The 18,229-nt window shown below is 43.2% G+C and overlaps 2 protein-coding genes and 1 long non-coding RNA gene across 5 annotated transcripts in view; 2 read left to right on the top strand and 1 right to left on the bottom strand.

The window, feature by feature from the left end:
- The window catches only part of LOC117070328 (A disintegrin and metalloproteinase with thrombospondin motifs 7-like), a 684,711-nt gene that overhangs the window by 307,008 nt on the left and 359,474 nt on the right, over positions 1-18,229 (top strand).
- Positions 1,128-3,660, bottom strand: LOC117070334. The gene is made up of 2 exons (XR_004431879.1): positions 3,508-3,660; positions 1,128-1,457 (listed from the first exon to the last, which is right to left on the bottom strand). It is a non-coding gene; the product is annotated as an uncharacterized LOC117070334 (long non-coding RNA).
- PSMA4 (proteasome 20S subunit alpha 4) lies at positions 3,678-12,783 on the top strand. 3 transcript variants are annotated; one of them, XM_033189275.1, is made up of 9 exons: positions 3,678-3,808; positions 5,164-5,189; positions 5,436-5,478; positions 5,742-5,904; positions 7,431-7,508; positions 8,122-8,210; positions 9,817-9,947; positions 10,742-10,865; positions 12,364-12,779. In XM_033189275.1, the coding sequence occupies exons 2-9, from the start codon at positions 5,187-5,189 to the stop codon at positions 12,516-12,518; spliced, it is 786 nt and encodes a 261-aa protein (XP_033045166.1). In that variant the 5' UTR covers positions 3,678-3,808; positions 5,164-5,186; the 3' UTR covers positions 12,519-12,779. The 3 variants fall into 3 exon arrangements, with proteins under 3 accessions (XP_033045166.1, XP_033045168.1, XP_033045167.1); XM_033189276.1 differs by lacking the exon at positions 3,678-3,808 and adding an exon at positions 3,829-3,949 and having other exon boundaries at positions 12,364-12,783; XM_033189277.1 differs by lacking the exon at positions 5,742-5,904.

Genomic DNA, 18,229 nt, shown 5'->3' on the forward strand with positions numbered 1-18,229 from the left:
GCTGTGATGGTTAGTTTTAGGTGTCAACTTGCCTGGATTAAGGGACACAGAGATAGGTAGCAAAGCATTATTCCTGAGCATGTCTGTGCAGAAGTTTCCAGAAGAGACTGGCATTTGAATCAGTAGCTGAGTAAGGAAGATCCCCCTCACCAATATGGGTGGGCAACATCCAATCTGTTGAAGGTCTGGATAGAACAAAAAGACAAAGGAAAGATGGATTCAGTCTCTCTCCTGGGACAGCCATCTTTTCTTGTCCTCAGATAGCAAAACTCCAGGTTCTTGGCCTTCAAACTCCAGGACTTAACCAGCAGCCCCTCAGGGCTGCTTAGGTCCTCAGCCTCAGACTGAGAGTTACACCATCATCTCCTTTGTTCTCCAGCCTTTAGACTCAAACTGAATCACACAATTGGCTTCACTGGTTCTTCAGCTAACAGAGAGCAATCGTGGGACTTCTTAGCCTCCATCATTTAGTTCCATAATAAATCCCCTTCTGTCTGTCTACCTATCCATCCATCCATCCCATTGATTCGGTTTCTCTGGAGAACCCTAATACAATGCATAAATTAAACATTTATTTTACTTTACCTTCAGGACCTAGCACCATGCCAAGGCCCTAGAAGACCCAGTAAAGATCTGTTGAATAAACTGTAAGAATGAACACACTACTACAAGTGCCAGGTCCTGGTCCTTTCAAACAACGTGGAGAAAACCCAGTTCCAGATTTAGGAATTAATACCATATGTCTGGCAAAGACTCTTTGCTCTTGCAAATGCTTTCTGTCCAGGCTTTTAACGCCCCTGGACTACAACACACCTTTACTTTCTGGTGTTCTTAGTCTCCCTAACCTCTGCACTTCGTATTATGTAGGCAGATAAAAACTCTGGTTACATATATTGCTGTGTGATGACCAAAAAAATTATGGCTTAAAACTTCAGTCATTTTATTAGCTTATGGTTTCTGGCAGTCATGAATTCAGACAGGCCCTGGGACAGTTTGTCTCTGCTCCCCAGTGCTGGGGCCTCAGCTAGGAAGACTTTAAGGCTGGGAGAGATTTGATGCCTGGGAGAGACTCAATCACTGTGTAACTGAACACTCGTTTCTTAAGAGTCCAATTGACAAGGGTGAGGTATGATAGAAAGAGAGAATTTATTAACCAAAAATAGTAAAGGAAAGCAGTCAGATTCCTATCCAAATTAACGGCTTCTATTTTTAGGAAGAAGGGAGGGGTTTAAAAAGAAAAAACTTGACAAGGAAGACATGCAAGAACTGGGCTGAGTACAGTTGTCCGTGTGTCTTGTTCTGGTGGCTATCTTGGGTTCTGGTCCACCTGGACCCTGGGCTGATGGCATTTCAACAATGGCCAGGTTGTTAACTCGCTGCCTTGAAGTAATCTGTGGAACCTTGCAGCTGGGTCTCCAGACTTGGTCTCTGTGTCTCAGGATTGAACCCTGGAACTTCTAAGAAGACACATAATTAGATACTAATAGACAGTTATGTGAAGGGAGTATATATGATGAGAAAGGGAAGGATGTGGAGTCTAGAAAAGGCTTCTGCAGTTTGCCTCAAGGTTATATCTTTAAACCCAAGGAAAAGGGGGAAAAAATTTAATGCAATTTGAAGCTAAGCTGCCTGGTTACAACTGGGTACTAGGATCATCTGGAGGGATCTTCACTCAGCTATCTGGCAGGTGACACTGGGACTTCATCTAGGCTGTTGGCCAAACACCTCTCCATGTGGCCTTTGCCTCCTCACAGCATAGTGTCTGGGTCCCAAGAACGACCATCCCAAGAGGACAAGACAGAACCATATCACTATTTGTGACTTGCTCTTGGAAGTCACATGATATCCCTTCCATTGTAGTCACAGGCTCACCCAGATTCAGAATAAGGGGACACAGAACCTCTCAATGGGAACCATCTGTGGCACACTGTAAGAGGAACATGTGGGATGAGAGATGTTGAGGGTTCATCATCCTAAAACATCACTTTAATCCTGTCTTCCCATTACTGACCAAAACAAATTCTGGCACTGAAAGCACTCTACACTTTGGCCTCAAACGCCTTTCCTTCTTTACTTCCTGTATTATCTCCTCCATTCAGATCAGATGGAACTACTCAGTCACCCACACTTGTCAGACTCATTCTTCTTTTGTCCTTTTTCTCAACTAATCCTTCTTTTGACCTGAGAAATTCTACCTCTGACTTAAAAGTTACTGTTCACTGAATTCTGCAGAATGAACTGGTGGTAGGCAGGGGCCCTCAGAGATGCCATACGTTACACCACCTGAGGATGCTTTCAGAGCACCACCTGCGTGTGACTCTTTGCCATCTTGCCTTGGCTCACTTCCCTGTGTGCTTGGAAAGCAGAGACGATAGGTGAGACCCCAAAATGCAACTTCCTTCCAAGCTATCTCCTTTTCAAAGCCCACATCCCCCAATTATTTTGCAACCAACATGAAGAGGACAGAGTTTCTGCCCAATGGGCTGCTTTTTGGGAGAGACTGAGCAGATGACTTCATATGAACCCAGATCTAGTCAGCCTTCTAGCCTGAAAAAACCTGAAATGAATAGTAGATAGTTTACATAGGGACCGAGGCTGATGAGCAAAAGGGTGGAGAGATGGATAATGAACACATAAGTATGACAATTTCAGTAAAGAAGATAAAATGGTGCGAGTATATGCTGACAGTAGGGTATTGTTTTAACTACGCTGGTCAGGGAAATCCTTTCTGACTGGTGAAAAGCAGAGAAACAGACCAAGGTGAAAATTCTCCCAAAAGTGTGAACCTGACCATAATTGTTTTTTAATTTTTAGAGCCAGAGTTTTTGTCTGTCACCCAGGCTGGAGTGCAGTGGCGCGATCACAGCTCACTACAGCCTCAAACGCCTAGCCTCAAGCCATCCTCCTGCCGCAGCCTCCCAAAGCAGTAGAATTACAAGTGTGAGTCACCATGCCCGACCATCATCATAATTTTTTTTTTTTTTTTTTTTTTGAGACGGAGCCTCACTCTGTTGCCCAGGCTGGAGTGAAATGGTACACTCTTCGCTCACTGCAACGTCCGCTTCCTGAGTTCAAGCGATTCTCATGCCTCAGCTTCCTGGGATTACAGGCGTGCACCACACCCCCGGGTAATTTTTGTAGTTTTAGTAGAGACGTGGTTTCACCATGTTGGCCAGGCTGGTCTCGAACTCCCGACCTCAGGTGATCCACCCTCTTCGACCTCCCAAAGTGCTGGTGCTGGGATTACAGGCGTGAGCCACCCAGCTTTCCTCATCATAAGGTAAATGTCCAAAATGTATGCATCAGCAGTAAAAGTGAAAGCCAGAACGAAAAAGGGAGATGATGACAGGGGTAAAGTCTCATGTGATTGGAACCATTTCGGGAAACAGGACAAGAATGGTAGCAATTAAGAAGCCGGTCCACACTATTTGCTATCCTAGGTCTGAATAATGAAGAGAAAGTGAAAGTAGAGCGCCAAGGGTAAGAGAAGGAAATTAGTTATTCCACCTTCTGGTTGGCTACGGTCTTCTTGCCCTCCTCCCCATGGCACAGCAACTCCTCCACCTGCTGCAGCGCCGCAGCGCCTCCGCACCCCCGCGCCCCAGCTTCCACGAGGGCCACGGGTTCTAGCTCCGCCCCACAAGGAGGACTTCCGTGTCCTCGGCCATCCCACCACCCCCTCCCTTAGCGGTTCTGCGCAAGCGCGGGAGCCATATTAGCAGCGGTTGTTCGATTAGCGCTGGTGGTTTATTTTCCCCCGGAGATAAAGGCTCAGTGGACATCTGAAGTCTTCAGGGTCTTCCATCTGGTGAGCCTTTGGCCCCTGGGGGCCCGCGGAAGCATGGCCGCTCTTCCCTTGGGCTGGGGTCGTGAACGTCAAGACAGTCGGTCCCGGCCTGCAGTTGCCGCTAAGGAGCCGTGGGCACGATGACTCTGCACCGCCTCCACGGTGATGGACCAGCTGCCGGGAATGGCCCCCGCCGGCCGCCGTCGGGGGCTTCCCCGTGCCGAGCCTGGACGGCGGGGCCCGGCGAGGGGGCGAGCTGAGGGTGGGGGTCTGTGGGCAGGACCCAGGAGTCGGGGCGGCTTCCGTCCCCGGGAGTTCGGTACGTGAAAGTTAGCGCTCCCGGAGGTGCCGGTGAACTCAAAATCGTGCTGTGACCGGCGTCAGGCGTGGAGACCACAGAAAGTTGTGCTTACGCTCGAATCAGAAATCCCCGGCGTGTCTCTCTGTGTCCTACCTGTTTCTCTGCTCTGGGCCATCCTTCCTTTGCACCTTCCTATTACTTCAACCAGTTCGCTGCCCTCGGTCTCTCACCAGCCAGAGTGATCATTTAAAATGCTAATCAGTTCTTGTGGGCCTTGGGAATCATTCAGAGGAGCCCCAGTGGCTGAGAGAGAAAATTCTGTTTTTACCTGGGCACGCGGGCTCTCCAGGATTTGATTCCAGCTTACCTTTCCAGTCTTGATTTCCTATATTCCAGTATTTGGGAATGTGGGCTTTGGACTGAGGCTTTACCAAATAACGCTGAGCACCCAGTATTGCCTTTTGCACGAATGGTACTGATGGTGCCCAAGATAACTGCCTCCACCCCCAAGTTCAGGACTCTCTGGAGAAGGGCTAAGTGTCTTAACTTGGCATTCAAGGCTCCGCAGGATTTGGATACTCGCTTGGCTCTTACTTATATATTTTTAAAAACATCAGTAGTTTGTCTCATGCCCACTAAGCTATCCTGCCTCAGTACCCTTTGTTCATACCTTCTGCTCTGTCTGGAGTGCCCTTCCCTTCTTTCTTCCCCTGTTCTTTCTCTTAGACCCAAGAGTTCTCAGCCTTATTTCTGCCTCTCCCGTCTCTGATTTACTTTCATTTTCTGTATCGGTTTCTCAAAAAATACTTTCTGGATTTTTTTCATCATCCCTTTTCCCATTCTACCCCCGGTTCCTCTTTCCGCATTATAATCTATGACTACCTCTCTCACCTAACTGCCAGTATTAGCTTTTCAGGACAGGAATTGGTTTTACACATTTTGGTATTCCAGCATCTAGCATAACGCCTGACACTTAGCTGAATAAAGGGAGTAAATAAAACAGATTTGTAAAGTCAGCAAATGCTTTTTAATTTGTGAATCTTATTTTGATGATGATCTGATTTTCTTTTTACAGGAACTATATAAAGTTCAGAAAACATGGTGAGTTAATACACGTGCCAGTAAACTGTTGCCTGATAAATAGTATTGCTTGTACTCAGCTTACAGACTTGTGTGGGAAAATTGAAATAGAAGGAAAGCAGTGAGATGGTGCCTTTTTTCTTGTCAGTTTCCTCTCACCTGCTGAACTTCGTATACCAGGATAGGTTTTGTAAGGTGATTTGTAGGCTTGCAGGAGTTGGCCTACTTTCAGTGGTTAGGAATCACTCATGTGTTTTTCCTTTGCAGTCTCGAAGATATGACTCCAGGACCACTATATTTTCTCCAGAAGGTAAAATAGAAATTGTTTAATCTGCCTCAAGTTTAAAAAAAAAATGTGTTAGACTTTTAGAAAAAAAAAATTACAAACTTTTTGGTAGTTGCAAAGTTCATCCTTTTTGTACTTCGAAGCAATTATGGTCACCGGGTTGATTATACCATAGAAGAGTGAAAGTGGGAATTTGTTTCTAGCTTGCTTCATTGCTGATTTCTTTTAGGTCAGTGGTGCAATAGCATAGAGGAGAGTCTTGGCTTCTCACTGCTTTTGTTTTGTAGGTCGCTTATACCAAGTTGAATATGCCATGGAAGCTATTGGACATGCAGGCACCTGTTTGGGAATTTTAGCAAATGATGGTGTTTTGCTTGCAGCAGAGAGACGCAACATCCACAAGCTTCTTGATGAAGTCTTTTTTTCTGAAAAAATTTATAAACTCAATGAGTAAGTGAGATTTTAGGAAAGAGTTTAAAAAAAAAAATCTCACTTTCTCACATAAGTGGGATCTATGTAATTTGGGAGGGCTCTTCCGTGTGATGTGGTAGGATTGAAGTTGTACCTTTATTTTGCTTAAAACCTCTTTGAGGCCTGGTACCATGTGTTACTCCTTTTAAGTGCAGGGCAAACACTTAGTGGAGAAACTAGCATTGTGTAGTGGTAAGAGTACAGACTTAGTAGTCACACAGATTTGGGTTCAGCTCCAGGCTTCCCCCATGCAGGCTATGTGATCTTGCACAAATTATCTAATTTCTTTGGGCCTCAGAGTCTCCTAAAGTGGTTGTGGCAGTTTAATGAAATAAAATAGTATAGTGTCTGGCATATAGTAGGCCCTCAAAGTATTGTTTAGAATAGCTATGCAGGATTTTGTTGAATTATACTGAATCTTACTAAAGAACAAGCCTGTTGGAGATTTGGGAAGAATTTAGGCAAGTCTTGTACACGGTATGAGATGTTTGTTATATTTAGGTGTGCAGAACTTTGCAGCTCATGGAGAGCTGGCCATGCTAAGTAGAGACTTTCCCTTCAGTGATGGTGGGCTTGGTAAATGCTGATTATCAGGGCCTTTTGATACACTTGTCCAAAGTGGTGTCACCCCTCCACAGAGCCTCTGTTGGGCTCACCCAACAGCTGGCACACTTGGCTAGGCATAGTCACAGGGTGAGTCTCAGCTATAAGAGAGCCAGGGCAGCCCTCAGGAAATGGTCCAAAAAAAATGAAATGCATCTCGAGTAGGAGTCTAGCCCTGTACTTCCTAAGCAGGCTTGTAAACCCTCCTGCCACTGTCCCCTGTCACCTCCATCAAGCCAGGCCTTAGGAAATGAATACTACTCAAGAGCAGTCTGTCTAGCAAAATCTTTTTTTTTTGAGACAGATTCTCGCTTTGTCACCCAGGCTAGAGTACAGTGACGCCATCTCAGCTCACTGCAACTTCTGCCTCCCAGGCTCAAGTGATCCTCCCACTTCAGTCTCCCAAGTAGCTGGGACTATAGGTGCGCACCACCACACCCAGTTAGTTTTTGTAGTTTTTGTTGAGATGGGATTTCGCCACATTGCCCAGGCTGGTCTTAATCTCCTGGGCTCAAGCCCTCCATCTACTTCGGCCTCCCAAAGTGCTGGGATTACAGGCATGAGCCATTGTGGCGAGCCTATCTTTGTATTCTCTGTTGCTAAATCTTCTTGAGATTTACTTTAGCTTCTTGGCGTTAATCCTGTTACCCTATTCACAGGGTGGTAATGATAAATACATCTATTAACGAACTTAAGGGTGCATTTATTTGTCTTTCATGTTGAATGACATCAAGTAAACGTCTCCTACAAAGATAAGACTTTTATAGGTTTCTTCTGAAGGAAGTAGCTGCTGTGAAGCAAACGTAGTGAATTGCTAATAGAATTCTGTGCTTTTTAATATTTCTAAACGCTCCTTGCAGGCATCTTCCCTGCTTACAGATCAATATCTTTTTTTCTTCAAGGGACATGGCTTGCAGTGTGGCAGGCATAACTTCTGATGCTAATGTTCTGACTAATGAACTAAGGCTCATTGCTCAAAGGTATGGTCATAAATAGCATAACTGATGATACAGAAATTAGTTTTGATGTTTCTTTGTTTTTTTGAGATGGAATATCACTCTGTTGCCCAGGATGGAGTGCAGTGGCGCCACCTTGGCTCACTGCAACCTCTACCTCCCGGGTTCATGCCATTCTCCTGCCTCAGCCTCCCAAGTAGCTGGGACTACAGGCACGTGCCACCACACCCGGTTAATTTTTGTATTTTTAGTAGAGACGGGGTTTCACTGTGTTAGCCAGGATGGTCTCGATCTCCTGACCTCATGATCCACCCACCTCGGCCTCCCAAAGTGCTGGGATTATAGGCATGGGCCATTGCGGCTGGCCTAGTTTTGAAGTTTCTAAGGAGAGCTCACTTTTGCAAAGATTAAAGTCATTAAAAATCTTTGAATTGAAAATTACAGATTTTTTTCAACCAAACTTACAAAATATTATTTACTATGAGAATATTCGGATGTTGACTTGTTCCCTCCCCTTCAAATTACAAATGACTGTTAGGTTGTCCCCATGGCATGGATTGCTTGCTTTTCAGAGAATATTTTCCTTAGAGTCTGTGTTTTAGAGAAAACTACTAATATGCCCATCTCTTTATCCTAGGTATTTATTACAGTATCAGGAGCCGATACCTTGTGAGCAGTTGGTTACAGCACTGTGTGATATCAAGCAAGCTTATACACAATTTGGAGGTACTTAATTTTTTTGAAAATGTTATTCCGGGCCGGGCGCGGTGGCTCAAGCCTGTAATCCAGCACTTTGGGAGGCTGAGACGGGCAGATCACAAGGTCAGGAGATCGAGACCATCCTGGCTAACACAGTGAAACCCCGTCTCTACTAAAAATACAAAAAAATTAGCCAGGCATGGTGGTGGGCACCTGTAGTCCCAGCTACTCGGGAGGCTGAGACAGGAGAATGGCGTAAACCCGGGAGGCAGAGCTTGCAGTGAGCCAAGATCGCACCACTGCACTCCAGCCTGGGCGACAGAGCGAGACTCCATCTCAAAAAAAAAAAAAAAAGAAAATGTTATTCCAAAAAGTTAAGACATTTTATGAGTTACAACCCTTTTGAGGTAGTAAAAAACTGAAAATAGACCCTTTGTTTTAAATTGAATTTAATTTTTTTAATTGACAAATAAGAATTGTACATATTCGGCTGGGTGCGGTGGCTCAAGCCTGTAATCCCAGCACTTTGGGAGGCCGAGACGGGCGGATCACGAGGTCAGGAGATCAAGACCATCCTGGCTAACATGGTGAAACCCCGTCTCTACTAAAAAATACAAAAAACTAGCTGGGCGAGGTGGTGGGTGCCTGTAGTCCCAGCTACTCGGGAGGCTGAGACAGGAGAATGACTTAAACCCGGGAGGCGGAGCTTGCAGTGAGCTGAGATCTGGCCACTGCACTCCAGCCTGGGCCACAGAGCGAGACTCCGTCTCCAAAAAAAAAAAAAAAAGAATTGTACATATTCGTTGGGTACATAATGATGTTTTGGTACACATAATGATCAGATCAGGGTAAATGGCACATTAATCATCTCAAACACTTCTTTGTGTTGGGAGCCTTCCATATCCTTCTAGCTATTTGAAACTAACGTGTTACAGTTAACCATATTAATCCTACAGTAGCGTAAAACACTAGAATTTCATACATTCTTTTTCTTTTATTTTTTTGAGACAGAGTCTTGCTCTATCGCCCAAACTGGAGTGCAGTGGCCGGATCTCAGCTCACTGCAAGCTCTGCCTTTCGGGTTTACACCATTCTCCTGCCTCAGCCTCCTGAGTAGCTGGGACTACAGGTGCCTGCCACCTCGCCCAGCTAGTTTTTTGTATTTTTTAGTAGAGACGGGGTTTAGTCAGGATGGTCTTGATCTCCTGACCTCGTGATCCGCCCGTCTCGGCCTCCCAAAGTGCTGGGATTACAGGCTTGAGCCACTGCACTCAGCCCATACATTCTTGCTTCATGAATGAACGTGTTCCTCCGCCATGTAGATTACCCTAGTTTTATTAATAGGATATGGAAAGTCCAAAACAGCATTTTCAAATCTGGAAACTAACTGCTGTTTACATAATAATGAAATTCAGTACTGGTCCTTTGTCTGTTCCCTCTCCTGGCTGTGTCCAAATCGTAGAAACAAAAGTGGAATTTGTAATGGAGCTTATCTCTGGTAGCCAGAATACAGAACAGTTTATGAATGCTTAAGTTCACAGAGAAAGGTTTAGCTACATTCACTGAGCTCAAGTAACTATAATGATACTAAATTTCGATTATTCATATATTTGGCTTTTTGTCTTTGTTAAAGGAAAACGTCCGTTTGGTGTTTCATTGCTGTACATTGGCTGGGATAAGCACTATGGCTTTCAGCTCTATCAGAGTGACCCAAGTGGAAATTACGGGGGGTGGAAGGCCACATGCATTGGAAATAATAGCGCTGTGAGTATTTTTGTTGTGCTGTGAAATCTGGCAGAACGTCTGATAGATGCCATAATTTTGCCGTGGTGATGAATGTAAACAGTACTTGAAGATAGCTGCAACAGCCTTAATGTGATATGGAAATATCTGTGATTTCTGTTGGGGACAGAGTTGCTGGTGTAGCTAATATACTGGGGTTCATTAACTACATTAATAAATGCTAATTTTTCAGTTAGGAGTTGTGAAATTAGAAGTTGTGATTTTTGTTTCACATCCTAGTTTACAGACCCCCTGAATTCTATGACAGACCCCTTAGGAGACTGAGGACCTCAGGTTAAAGACACACTATATAGAGCATCAGTACCACCTCTTCTCACCCTGTGCCATGTGTGCCCTACCTGTCATCAAAATTATTTATATGGGCCAGGCATGATGGCTCATGCCTGTAATCCCAGGCCGAGGCAGGCAAATTGCTTGAGCCCAGCAGTTTGAGACCAGCCTGGGGAACATGGCAGAACCCCATCTCTACAAAAAGTACAAAAATTAGCTGGGCACCATGGCATGTGCCTATAATCCTAGCTACGCAGGAGGCCAAGGTGGGAGGAGGAGCACCTGAGCCTGGGGAGACTGCAGGATACAGTGAGCTAAGATCATGCCACTGCACTCCAGTCTGGGCAATAGACTGAGCCCGTGTCAAAAAAAAAATTGTTTATAGTTGTAATGCCAATAGTAATTCAGGCATTTTTCTTCTAGACCAATTCATGTTTGTAAAAAATGTAAAAACTTAAAATTCTGTGTTGATTCATGTTTTATAGGCAGCTGTGTCAATGTTGAAACAAGACTACAAAGAAGGAGAAATGACCTTGAAGTCAGCACTTGCTTTAGCTATCAAAGTACTAAATAAGACCATGGATGTTAGTAAACTCTCTGCTGAAAAAGGTAATTCATATCCTCTACCTTAATTATTTCAACTGAGCAAGGGGAATTAGCAGCTGTTAATTTTTTTTTTTTTTTTAATATGGAGTATTGCTCTGTCACCAGGCTGGAGTGCAGTGGCACAATCTTGGCTCACTACAACCTCTGCCTTCTGGGTTCAAGTGATTCTTCTGCCTCAGCCTCCCATGTAGCTGGGACTACAGGCTCACGCCACCACGCCCAGCTGATTTTTTTTTTTTTTTTTTTGAGTCTCACTCTGTCACCAGGCTGGAGTTCAGTGGCGCAATCTCGGCTTACTGCAAGCTCCGCCTCCCAGGTTCACGCCATTCTCCTGCCTCAGCCTCCCGAGTAGCTGGGACTACAGGCGCCCGCCACCTCGCCCGGCTAGTTTTTTGTATTTTTTTTTTTAGTAGAGACGGGGTTTCACTGTGTTAGTCAGGATGGTCTCGATCTCCTGACATCGTGATCCACCCGTCTCAGCCTCCCAAAGTGCTGGGATTACAGGCTTGAGCCACCGCGCCCGGCCTGAAAAAGAATATTTCTAAATGTTTTTCAGAAATTGTGGTAAATTAACATGTTGCTTTATGTTAGGACAGTTTAGCTCCTGGTGTTCCTTAGAAAATGCCATTTATGGCCAGGCACATTGGCTCACACACGTAATCCCCAACACTGTGGGAGGCCGAGGTGGGCGGATCACCTGAGGTCAGGAGTTCAAGCCCAGCCTGACCAACATGGTGAAACTCCCGCCTCTACTAAAAATACAAAAAAATTGGCCAGGTTTGATGATGCATGCCTGTAATCCCAGCCACTTAGGAGGCTGAGACAGGAGAATCACCTGAACCCAGGAGGCAAAGGCTGCAGTGAGCTGAGATCGCACCATTGCACTCCAGCCTGGGCAATGAGAGCAAAACTCTGTCTCAATAAAAAGAAAAAGAAAATGTCATTTACATGCAGATTGCCCTCTGTTGTCTACTTCCACCCAGTTTCAAGGAGGCACTACTCACTTTCCCTGGTACAAAAAAATTCCTTCCGCTTGAGGTATCAGTCTGCTTTTCTTGGCCATTTCATGTCCTTTTTTTTTTTTTTTTTTTAAAAGACTTGAAAAGTCTGTAAAAAATAAGCTATTATTACCAGTTGAAGATTCTGGCTGAGCCCTCAGAGGTTCCTACAAGAAAATTGTGATTCGTCTAATCGGCACAGCTAATAGCAGGCCAGCAATAGCAATTGGTCGATTATACTTTTTCTAAGGGAGTGACAAAATGGCCACTAAGAAAGTTGGGATGGGTGAGGAGAAGATATTTAAGTAAAAATTGTAATTAAAACATTACAAAATCAAAGATAGTTTGTTCTCATAAAAGGGAATAATATTAAGCATAAAACATAGGAGAGTGCTGAACTAATGTTTAAATGATGTGACCAGCATAAACCATGAGTGCCTATTAAGTTTCTCTGCTAAGTATGCCTGCCTGCAATACAAATACATGTATGTGTTTGTTTTTAGTGGAAATTGCAACACTAACAAGAGAGAATGGAAAGACGGTAATCAGAGTTCTCAAACAAAAAGAAGTGGAACAGTTGATCAAAAAACATGAGGAAGAAGAAGCTAAAGCTGAGCGTGAGAAGAAAGAAAAAGAACAGAAAGAAAAGGATAAATAGACAAAATTGGAGATTTTATTACTCATTTGGGGCACCATTTCAGTGTAAAAGCTGTCCTACTCTTCCACACTAGGAAGGCTTTGACTTTTTTTAACTGGTGCAGTGGGAAAATAGGACATTACATACTGAATTGGGTCCTTGTCATTTCTGTCCAATTGAATACCTTATTGTAATGATGATGGTTACTCTTCATGGACATCTTAATCTTCCACACACATCCTCTTTTTTTGGAATAAAATTTGGAAAACGGAAATGAAGGAATAAATTCTCTGTAGCAGTAATTGTTAAATATACAAAAACTGACAGGGCGATCATCTTTTGCACACTGTGGCTTCCAGTCCTTTCACAAAGATGGGCACATTCCTCAAGCTGGCCAGATTATTTGTCGCTGTCTGCAGGGATTGGTTTGAGAATGAACACTTGAGCTGAACAAAGCCAGAGCTGATAGATACATAGGTGTGGATCTTGCAGCTAGGACTGAGGCTGCCCACAGCCAGCAACCCAAGCTGCGTGGAAGAAGAGGTATAGAAGTTAAGGCCACAGAGGAAAAGTGGAACCAAGAGATGAGAACAGTTACGTGTTGGCTGAAGGGAACTCTGTTGCTGGGCTTTGTTCAACCGGAGTTCCCTTGGGTGTCTGTGGCTTCATGGCAGAAGTGATAATGGAGCACTTAATGCATAGCCATGGTGCTTTAGCATCACCTATGCAGATTCTGATGTCCCATCCCGATCTACTGAATTCAAATGTCAGGGTGGAACCCAGTAATCTGTTTTAACAAGCTCTGCATGTGATTCTCAGGAATGCTAAATAAACCTTTAGAAGGTTTTGTTGCATATTAGAATCACCTGGGAAGCTTTTGCAACTTGTAAGCATGCCATATCAATTAACTTAAGCTCTGTGGTGGAACCCAGATAGTAACATAGCTTAAACTCTTCAGGTGATTTCCATCAGCCAGAATGAGACCCGTGCATTGAGCCAGGCTTTACCCTTCTCTCAGCTGTTGTCAATCAAATATGGGATTGCAGTCTAATGCCTCATTGTAGATTTTCTTAATGCAGCTCCCTGCAGTTTTCTGTATTGGCTAAGGTATTTCCAAGCCCTATTTGCAGTACGTTTTTGAACTTCTAAATTATTCCGTTACTCTACAGCTGGTTCTCATTATTTTTGGTAGTTATATTCTAAAGTCACCGCTAAAACTAAATAACTGAACTCTTGCACCTAGTACTGGGTTAGGGTCCTACAAGTCACTGGTCACATTTTTACCAACTGATCAGTACATAACCTGTTTTTTGTGTGTTTCTACTTAAAGACACCTTTTTAAATGTATATTGTGGATTCATTAACATAGAACTCAGCCAACAGCTCTTTACCTGAATGTTTTAGTTTAGTTTTGTTTTTTGAAACTGGGTCTTGCTCTGTCAACCAGGCTGGAGTGCAGTGGCGTGATTATATTTCACTGCAGGCTCAAACCATCTTCCTGCCTTGACCTCCCAGAGTGTTAACATCACAGCCCTCTTATGCTTAGGAACAACACTAAACTTTTTTTTCGTAGATACAGCAAGCAGGGAAGGTCTCACCATGTTTCCCATGCCAGTCTCAAACTCCCGGACTCAAGTGATTCTCCTGCCTCAACCTCCCAAAGTGCTGACATCACAGTCCTGAATATGCCAAGCCCCCCTCGCATCACTTGCCAATCCTTCTGCCTTGGGAATGGTCTTCCTGGGTATCTATCGCCCACTCCCTCATCTCCAGGTCTCTGCTTGAATGTCACCTTTTTTGGGGTACTTCTGTGAAGGAGCAATCTTTTTCCCCTGCACACTTAACATTTTCTATTCCCCATACATACCCTGTTGATTTTTTCTCCATAGCACTCATCACCCACTGGTGTTTTTGTTTATTGTCTCTCTCCACTGGAATACAGGCTTCCAGAGCAGTACTTTGTTTTCATTCAATAGTTGTGTCTCAGTACCTAGAACAGAAACTGGCACATGTTAGGCAACAAATAAATACTGATGAATGAATAAATGCCCTGGATATGCTGGTGTGAAATCCTAAAAAATATCCACTTCCCATCCAGATCGATAGCACTGGTGGATTTTCTGTATTCTGACTACCCCTTCAACACTTGCCTAAAGCTAGGACAACTTCTTCAAAGGCAGTAGTGGATAAGAGAGTCTGGTATAGTTTGCTGCCACATCAGGAAAGTCTTCAGAATTTGACCCTAACAACAGGCAAATTTCAATGTATTCATCCTTTTGTTGAAATAAATTCATACCACGGGGAAAAGCAAAAGATAGGAGGCGAGGCAAAGGCTACTCTATAACTGAGTTTTTTTCCCTACCTAGTCTAGATTCTCACACTAGCCCCACTTTCCTCTGCTCTGTGGCATTTTTTTTTTTTTTTTTTTGAGACGGAGTCTCACTGTCACCCAGGCTGGAGTGCAGTGGCCAGATCTCAGCTCACTGCAAGCTCCGCCTCCTGGGTTCAAGCCATTCTCCTGCCTCAGCCTCCCGAGTAGCTGGGACTACAGGCGCCCGCCATGTCGCCCGGCTAGTTTTTTGTATTTTTTAGTAGAGACGGGGTTTCACCGTGTCAGCCAGGATGGTCTCGATCTCCTGACCTTGTGATCCGCCCATCTCGGCCTCCCAAAGTGCTGGGATTACAGGCTTGAGCCACCGCGCCCAGCCTCTGTGGCATATTTTTAACCTGAGTTGCAGGGCTGTTGGTTTCCAGAGTGTTGCCTGATGCATCCCAAATGTCGGCTTAGCAATCGATACACATCTGAACAGGGGCCCATCACTAATAGCGAGCATTTCATTCATCTGGGCAAAACTCATGGGTTTTCACAGGGACCCTACCAGCTCAGAAGCACCTTGATATAAATAAGTAGAAACCAAAGACAGCTAAGTTTTAAATCTTGAGTCAAAACTTTAAAATCAAAGTCAAGTTGATTTCATTTTGGTGAGATTTCAAATCATGCTTTTAAAAATAAATCATGTAAAAAAATCATGTACTCCTATGTATAATTTTACTTCTGGTGTTTTTTCTTAGAAAATAAAGGAAGACTCTGGAATTTGTATAGTCTAGCACTTTGTGGGTTTTTTTTTTTTTTTTTTTTTGAGATGGAGTCTCACTCTGTCGCCCAGGCTGGAGTGCAATGGCCGGATCTCAGCTCACTGCAAGCTCCACCTACCAGGTTTACGCCATTCTCCTGCCTCAGCCTCCCGAGTAGCTGGGACTACAGGAGCCCACCACCTCGCCCGGGTAGTTTTTTGTATTTTTTTAGTAGAGACGGGGTTTCACCGTGTTGGCCAGGATGGTCTCGATCTCCTGACCTCATGATCCGCCCGGCTCGGCCTCCCAAAGTGCTGGGATTACAGGCTTGAGCCACAGCGCCTGGCCAGTCTAGCCCTTTGAAAGTTTCATGAGAGTGTTTGTTTTAGCAGTGCAAAAATATTCCATACTCTGAAAAACAAAACCAGAAAGTTGATTCATTGCTTCATTGGACACTTACCATGTTCCCAATAATTTTAGGTGGTGGGGATACATGGATAAGACATGTTCTCGGCTCTTGCAGTCTTGCAGGAAAAGCAGATAATCAACTACTTAATATTGTGGAGGAGTGCTAGACTCCAGGTAGCTGTGTGCTGAAGGGTAGGGAGTAAAGGCAGAAGGAACCGCACGTGCAAAGGCTTGGTAATGGGAAAACTTCACAGTAGCTAAGCAGAGCTAGAGCACAACTTACTGGGGAAATAAGAGATGAGGTTGGAAATGTACACTAGGATGAGAAGACAGCTTTGCAGGTCTTGAAGTCTGTGCTGTATGCAATGCAGAGGCAGCTGAGATTTTTTAGTGAGTAAGAAAAACAATTACTCTGACTCCTTTAGAACAATGATTCTAGGAGCCCAGAAGATGGACTAGGTGGGAAGAGACAGTGAGTTAGGAGGCTACTGAAATAGGCAAGGAAGGATGACGGTGTAAGACTGTAGCAAAGGGAACAGAGAGGAAGGGAAGCTGCCATGGAGTGACAGAGGAGAGAGAAAGAGAAAGGGATGACAAGGTCGTCAAATTCAAGTAGTCACAATCTGATCTAAAAAAGTACTCAGTGAACATGATGAATGAATGACTCTTAAAATTTCCTAATGCCTTTTTTGTTACTATTGTTATCACATAAAACCAGTTAGAGTTAATATTCCTAGTAGGGAAGAATTCTATAAACAACATTGCATATCACACATCAGGGTAAACCCATGTCAAATGCTTTTTTCCCCTTCTTCTTCCAGATATTATTCATTTGTATTCTTATGTGCACTGTCTGATCATCTTTTTTGCCCAATTTCTATCAGAGAATTTAACTTTCTAAAAATTCATTTGTGAGCTCTTTTAAATATAGTTGTTTGTCATCTGTGTTACATTTTTTTTCATTGTAGCATTTGCATTTTTATTTTGTTTTTGATGCTGATGTACTGAAGGGTTGTTTTGTGTTTATGTAAACAAAGCTATCATTTCAAGTTCTTGTTAGTACAATGCACATAAAAATATTCCCCATGCCAAAGTACATCAACATTATTCTAGTAAATTTGTGGTGTAATCATCTTTATAATACACAACTTGCAAAATATAATTGTTAATCTATTTTTAAAGCAGTATTTAAATTAATCATGAAACTTTAATTCAATTGTTCAGACTACTTGGGAATTTTCCATTCTTGAGTGAATTCAGAATTACATGAAATGATAGTTATTTACCTTTCTCCATTTATTTTTGTTATTTTCTGGTAACAGCCTTACTGAGACACAGTTCACATACCATACAATTCACCCATTTAAAGCATACATTTCGGACGGTTTTTGTATACTCCCAGAATTGTGCAACTAGCACCACAATCAATTTAGAACATTTTCATCACCCCAAAAATAAAACTCCACATAGTTCTTAGCCATCACTCCCAAATCACTGCCCAGTCCTAGGCAACCACTCATCTTCTTACAATCTCTACGGATTTGCCTATTATGGACATTTCATGTAAATGGAATCATACAATATGTGGTCCTTTGTGTCTGGCTTCTTTCACTTAGCGTAATGTTTTCAAGGTTTATCTATGTTGTAGTATGCATTAGTAATTTTTTACTAGATTAGAGAAAAAAAGCAGAGATGTATTTTTTTTCCATTGTATGGTTATACTACATTTTGTTTATCTATTCCTTGGCAAAAATATGAGTTATTTCTACTCTTAAGAGTAATGCTGCTATGTACACCCATGTACAAGTTTTTTGTGTGGACACACGTTTTCATTTATTTTGAGTATACACCTTGAAGTAGAATTTTTGGTTTATTTTAAAATCCATCTTTATGCCATACATGAACATTAGTGATATGGATTTTTTAAAAAATCTACTTTGCCCTATTTTCTTTTATAAAAACCCAATAGAAATGGGAAATGGGTTGATTATTTGAGTAAATGTATATGAACCTGTTATAGAAGTAGGTCTCACAGTTGGAGAGGATTTTCACTTCCTTTCATCTTGGCAGGAAGAATGTTTTCTCTATGTTTCTTTATACTTAACACTAGAGAGGCCAAGTCTTTGATTCTGTACCTAAGAGCTTTATGTAATGACCTCTGAAAAATTAGGAATCACATGGAATGGGAGAATCCAGGGTAAATTGTCTTCTGAGTCCTGAACAATCTAATAACTTACTTTCTCTGATTA

Source organism: Trachypithecus francoisi, unplaced genomic scaffold, assembly GCF_009764315.1.
Source record: "Trachypithecus francoisi isolate TF-2019V2 unplaced genomic scaffold, Tfra_2.0 Lachesis_group3, whole genome shotgun sequence".
Lineage (NCBI taxonomy): Eukaryota > Metazoa > Chordata > Mammalia > Primates > Cercopithecidae > Trachypithecus > Trachypithecus francoisi.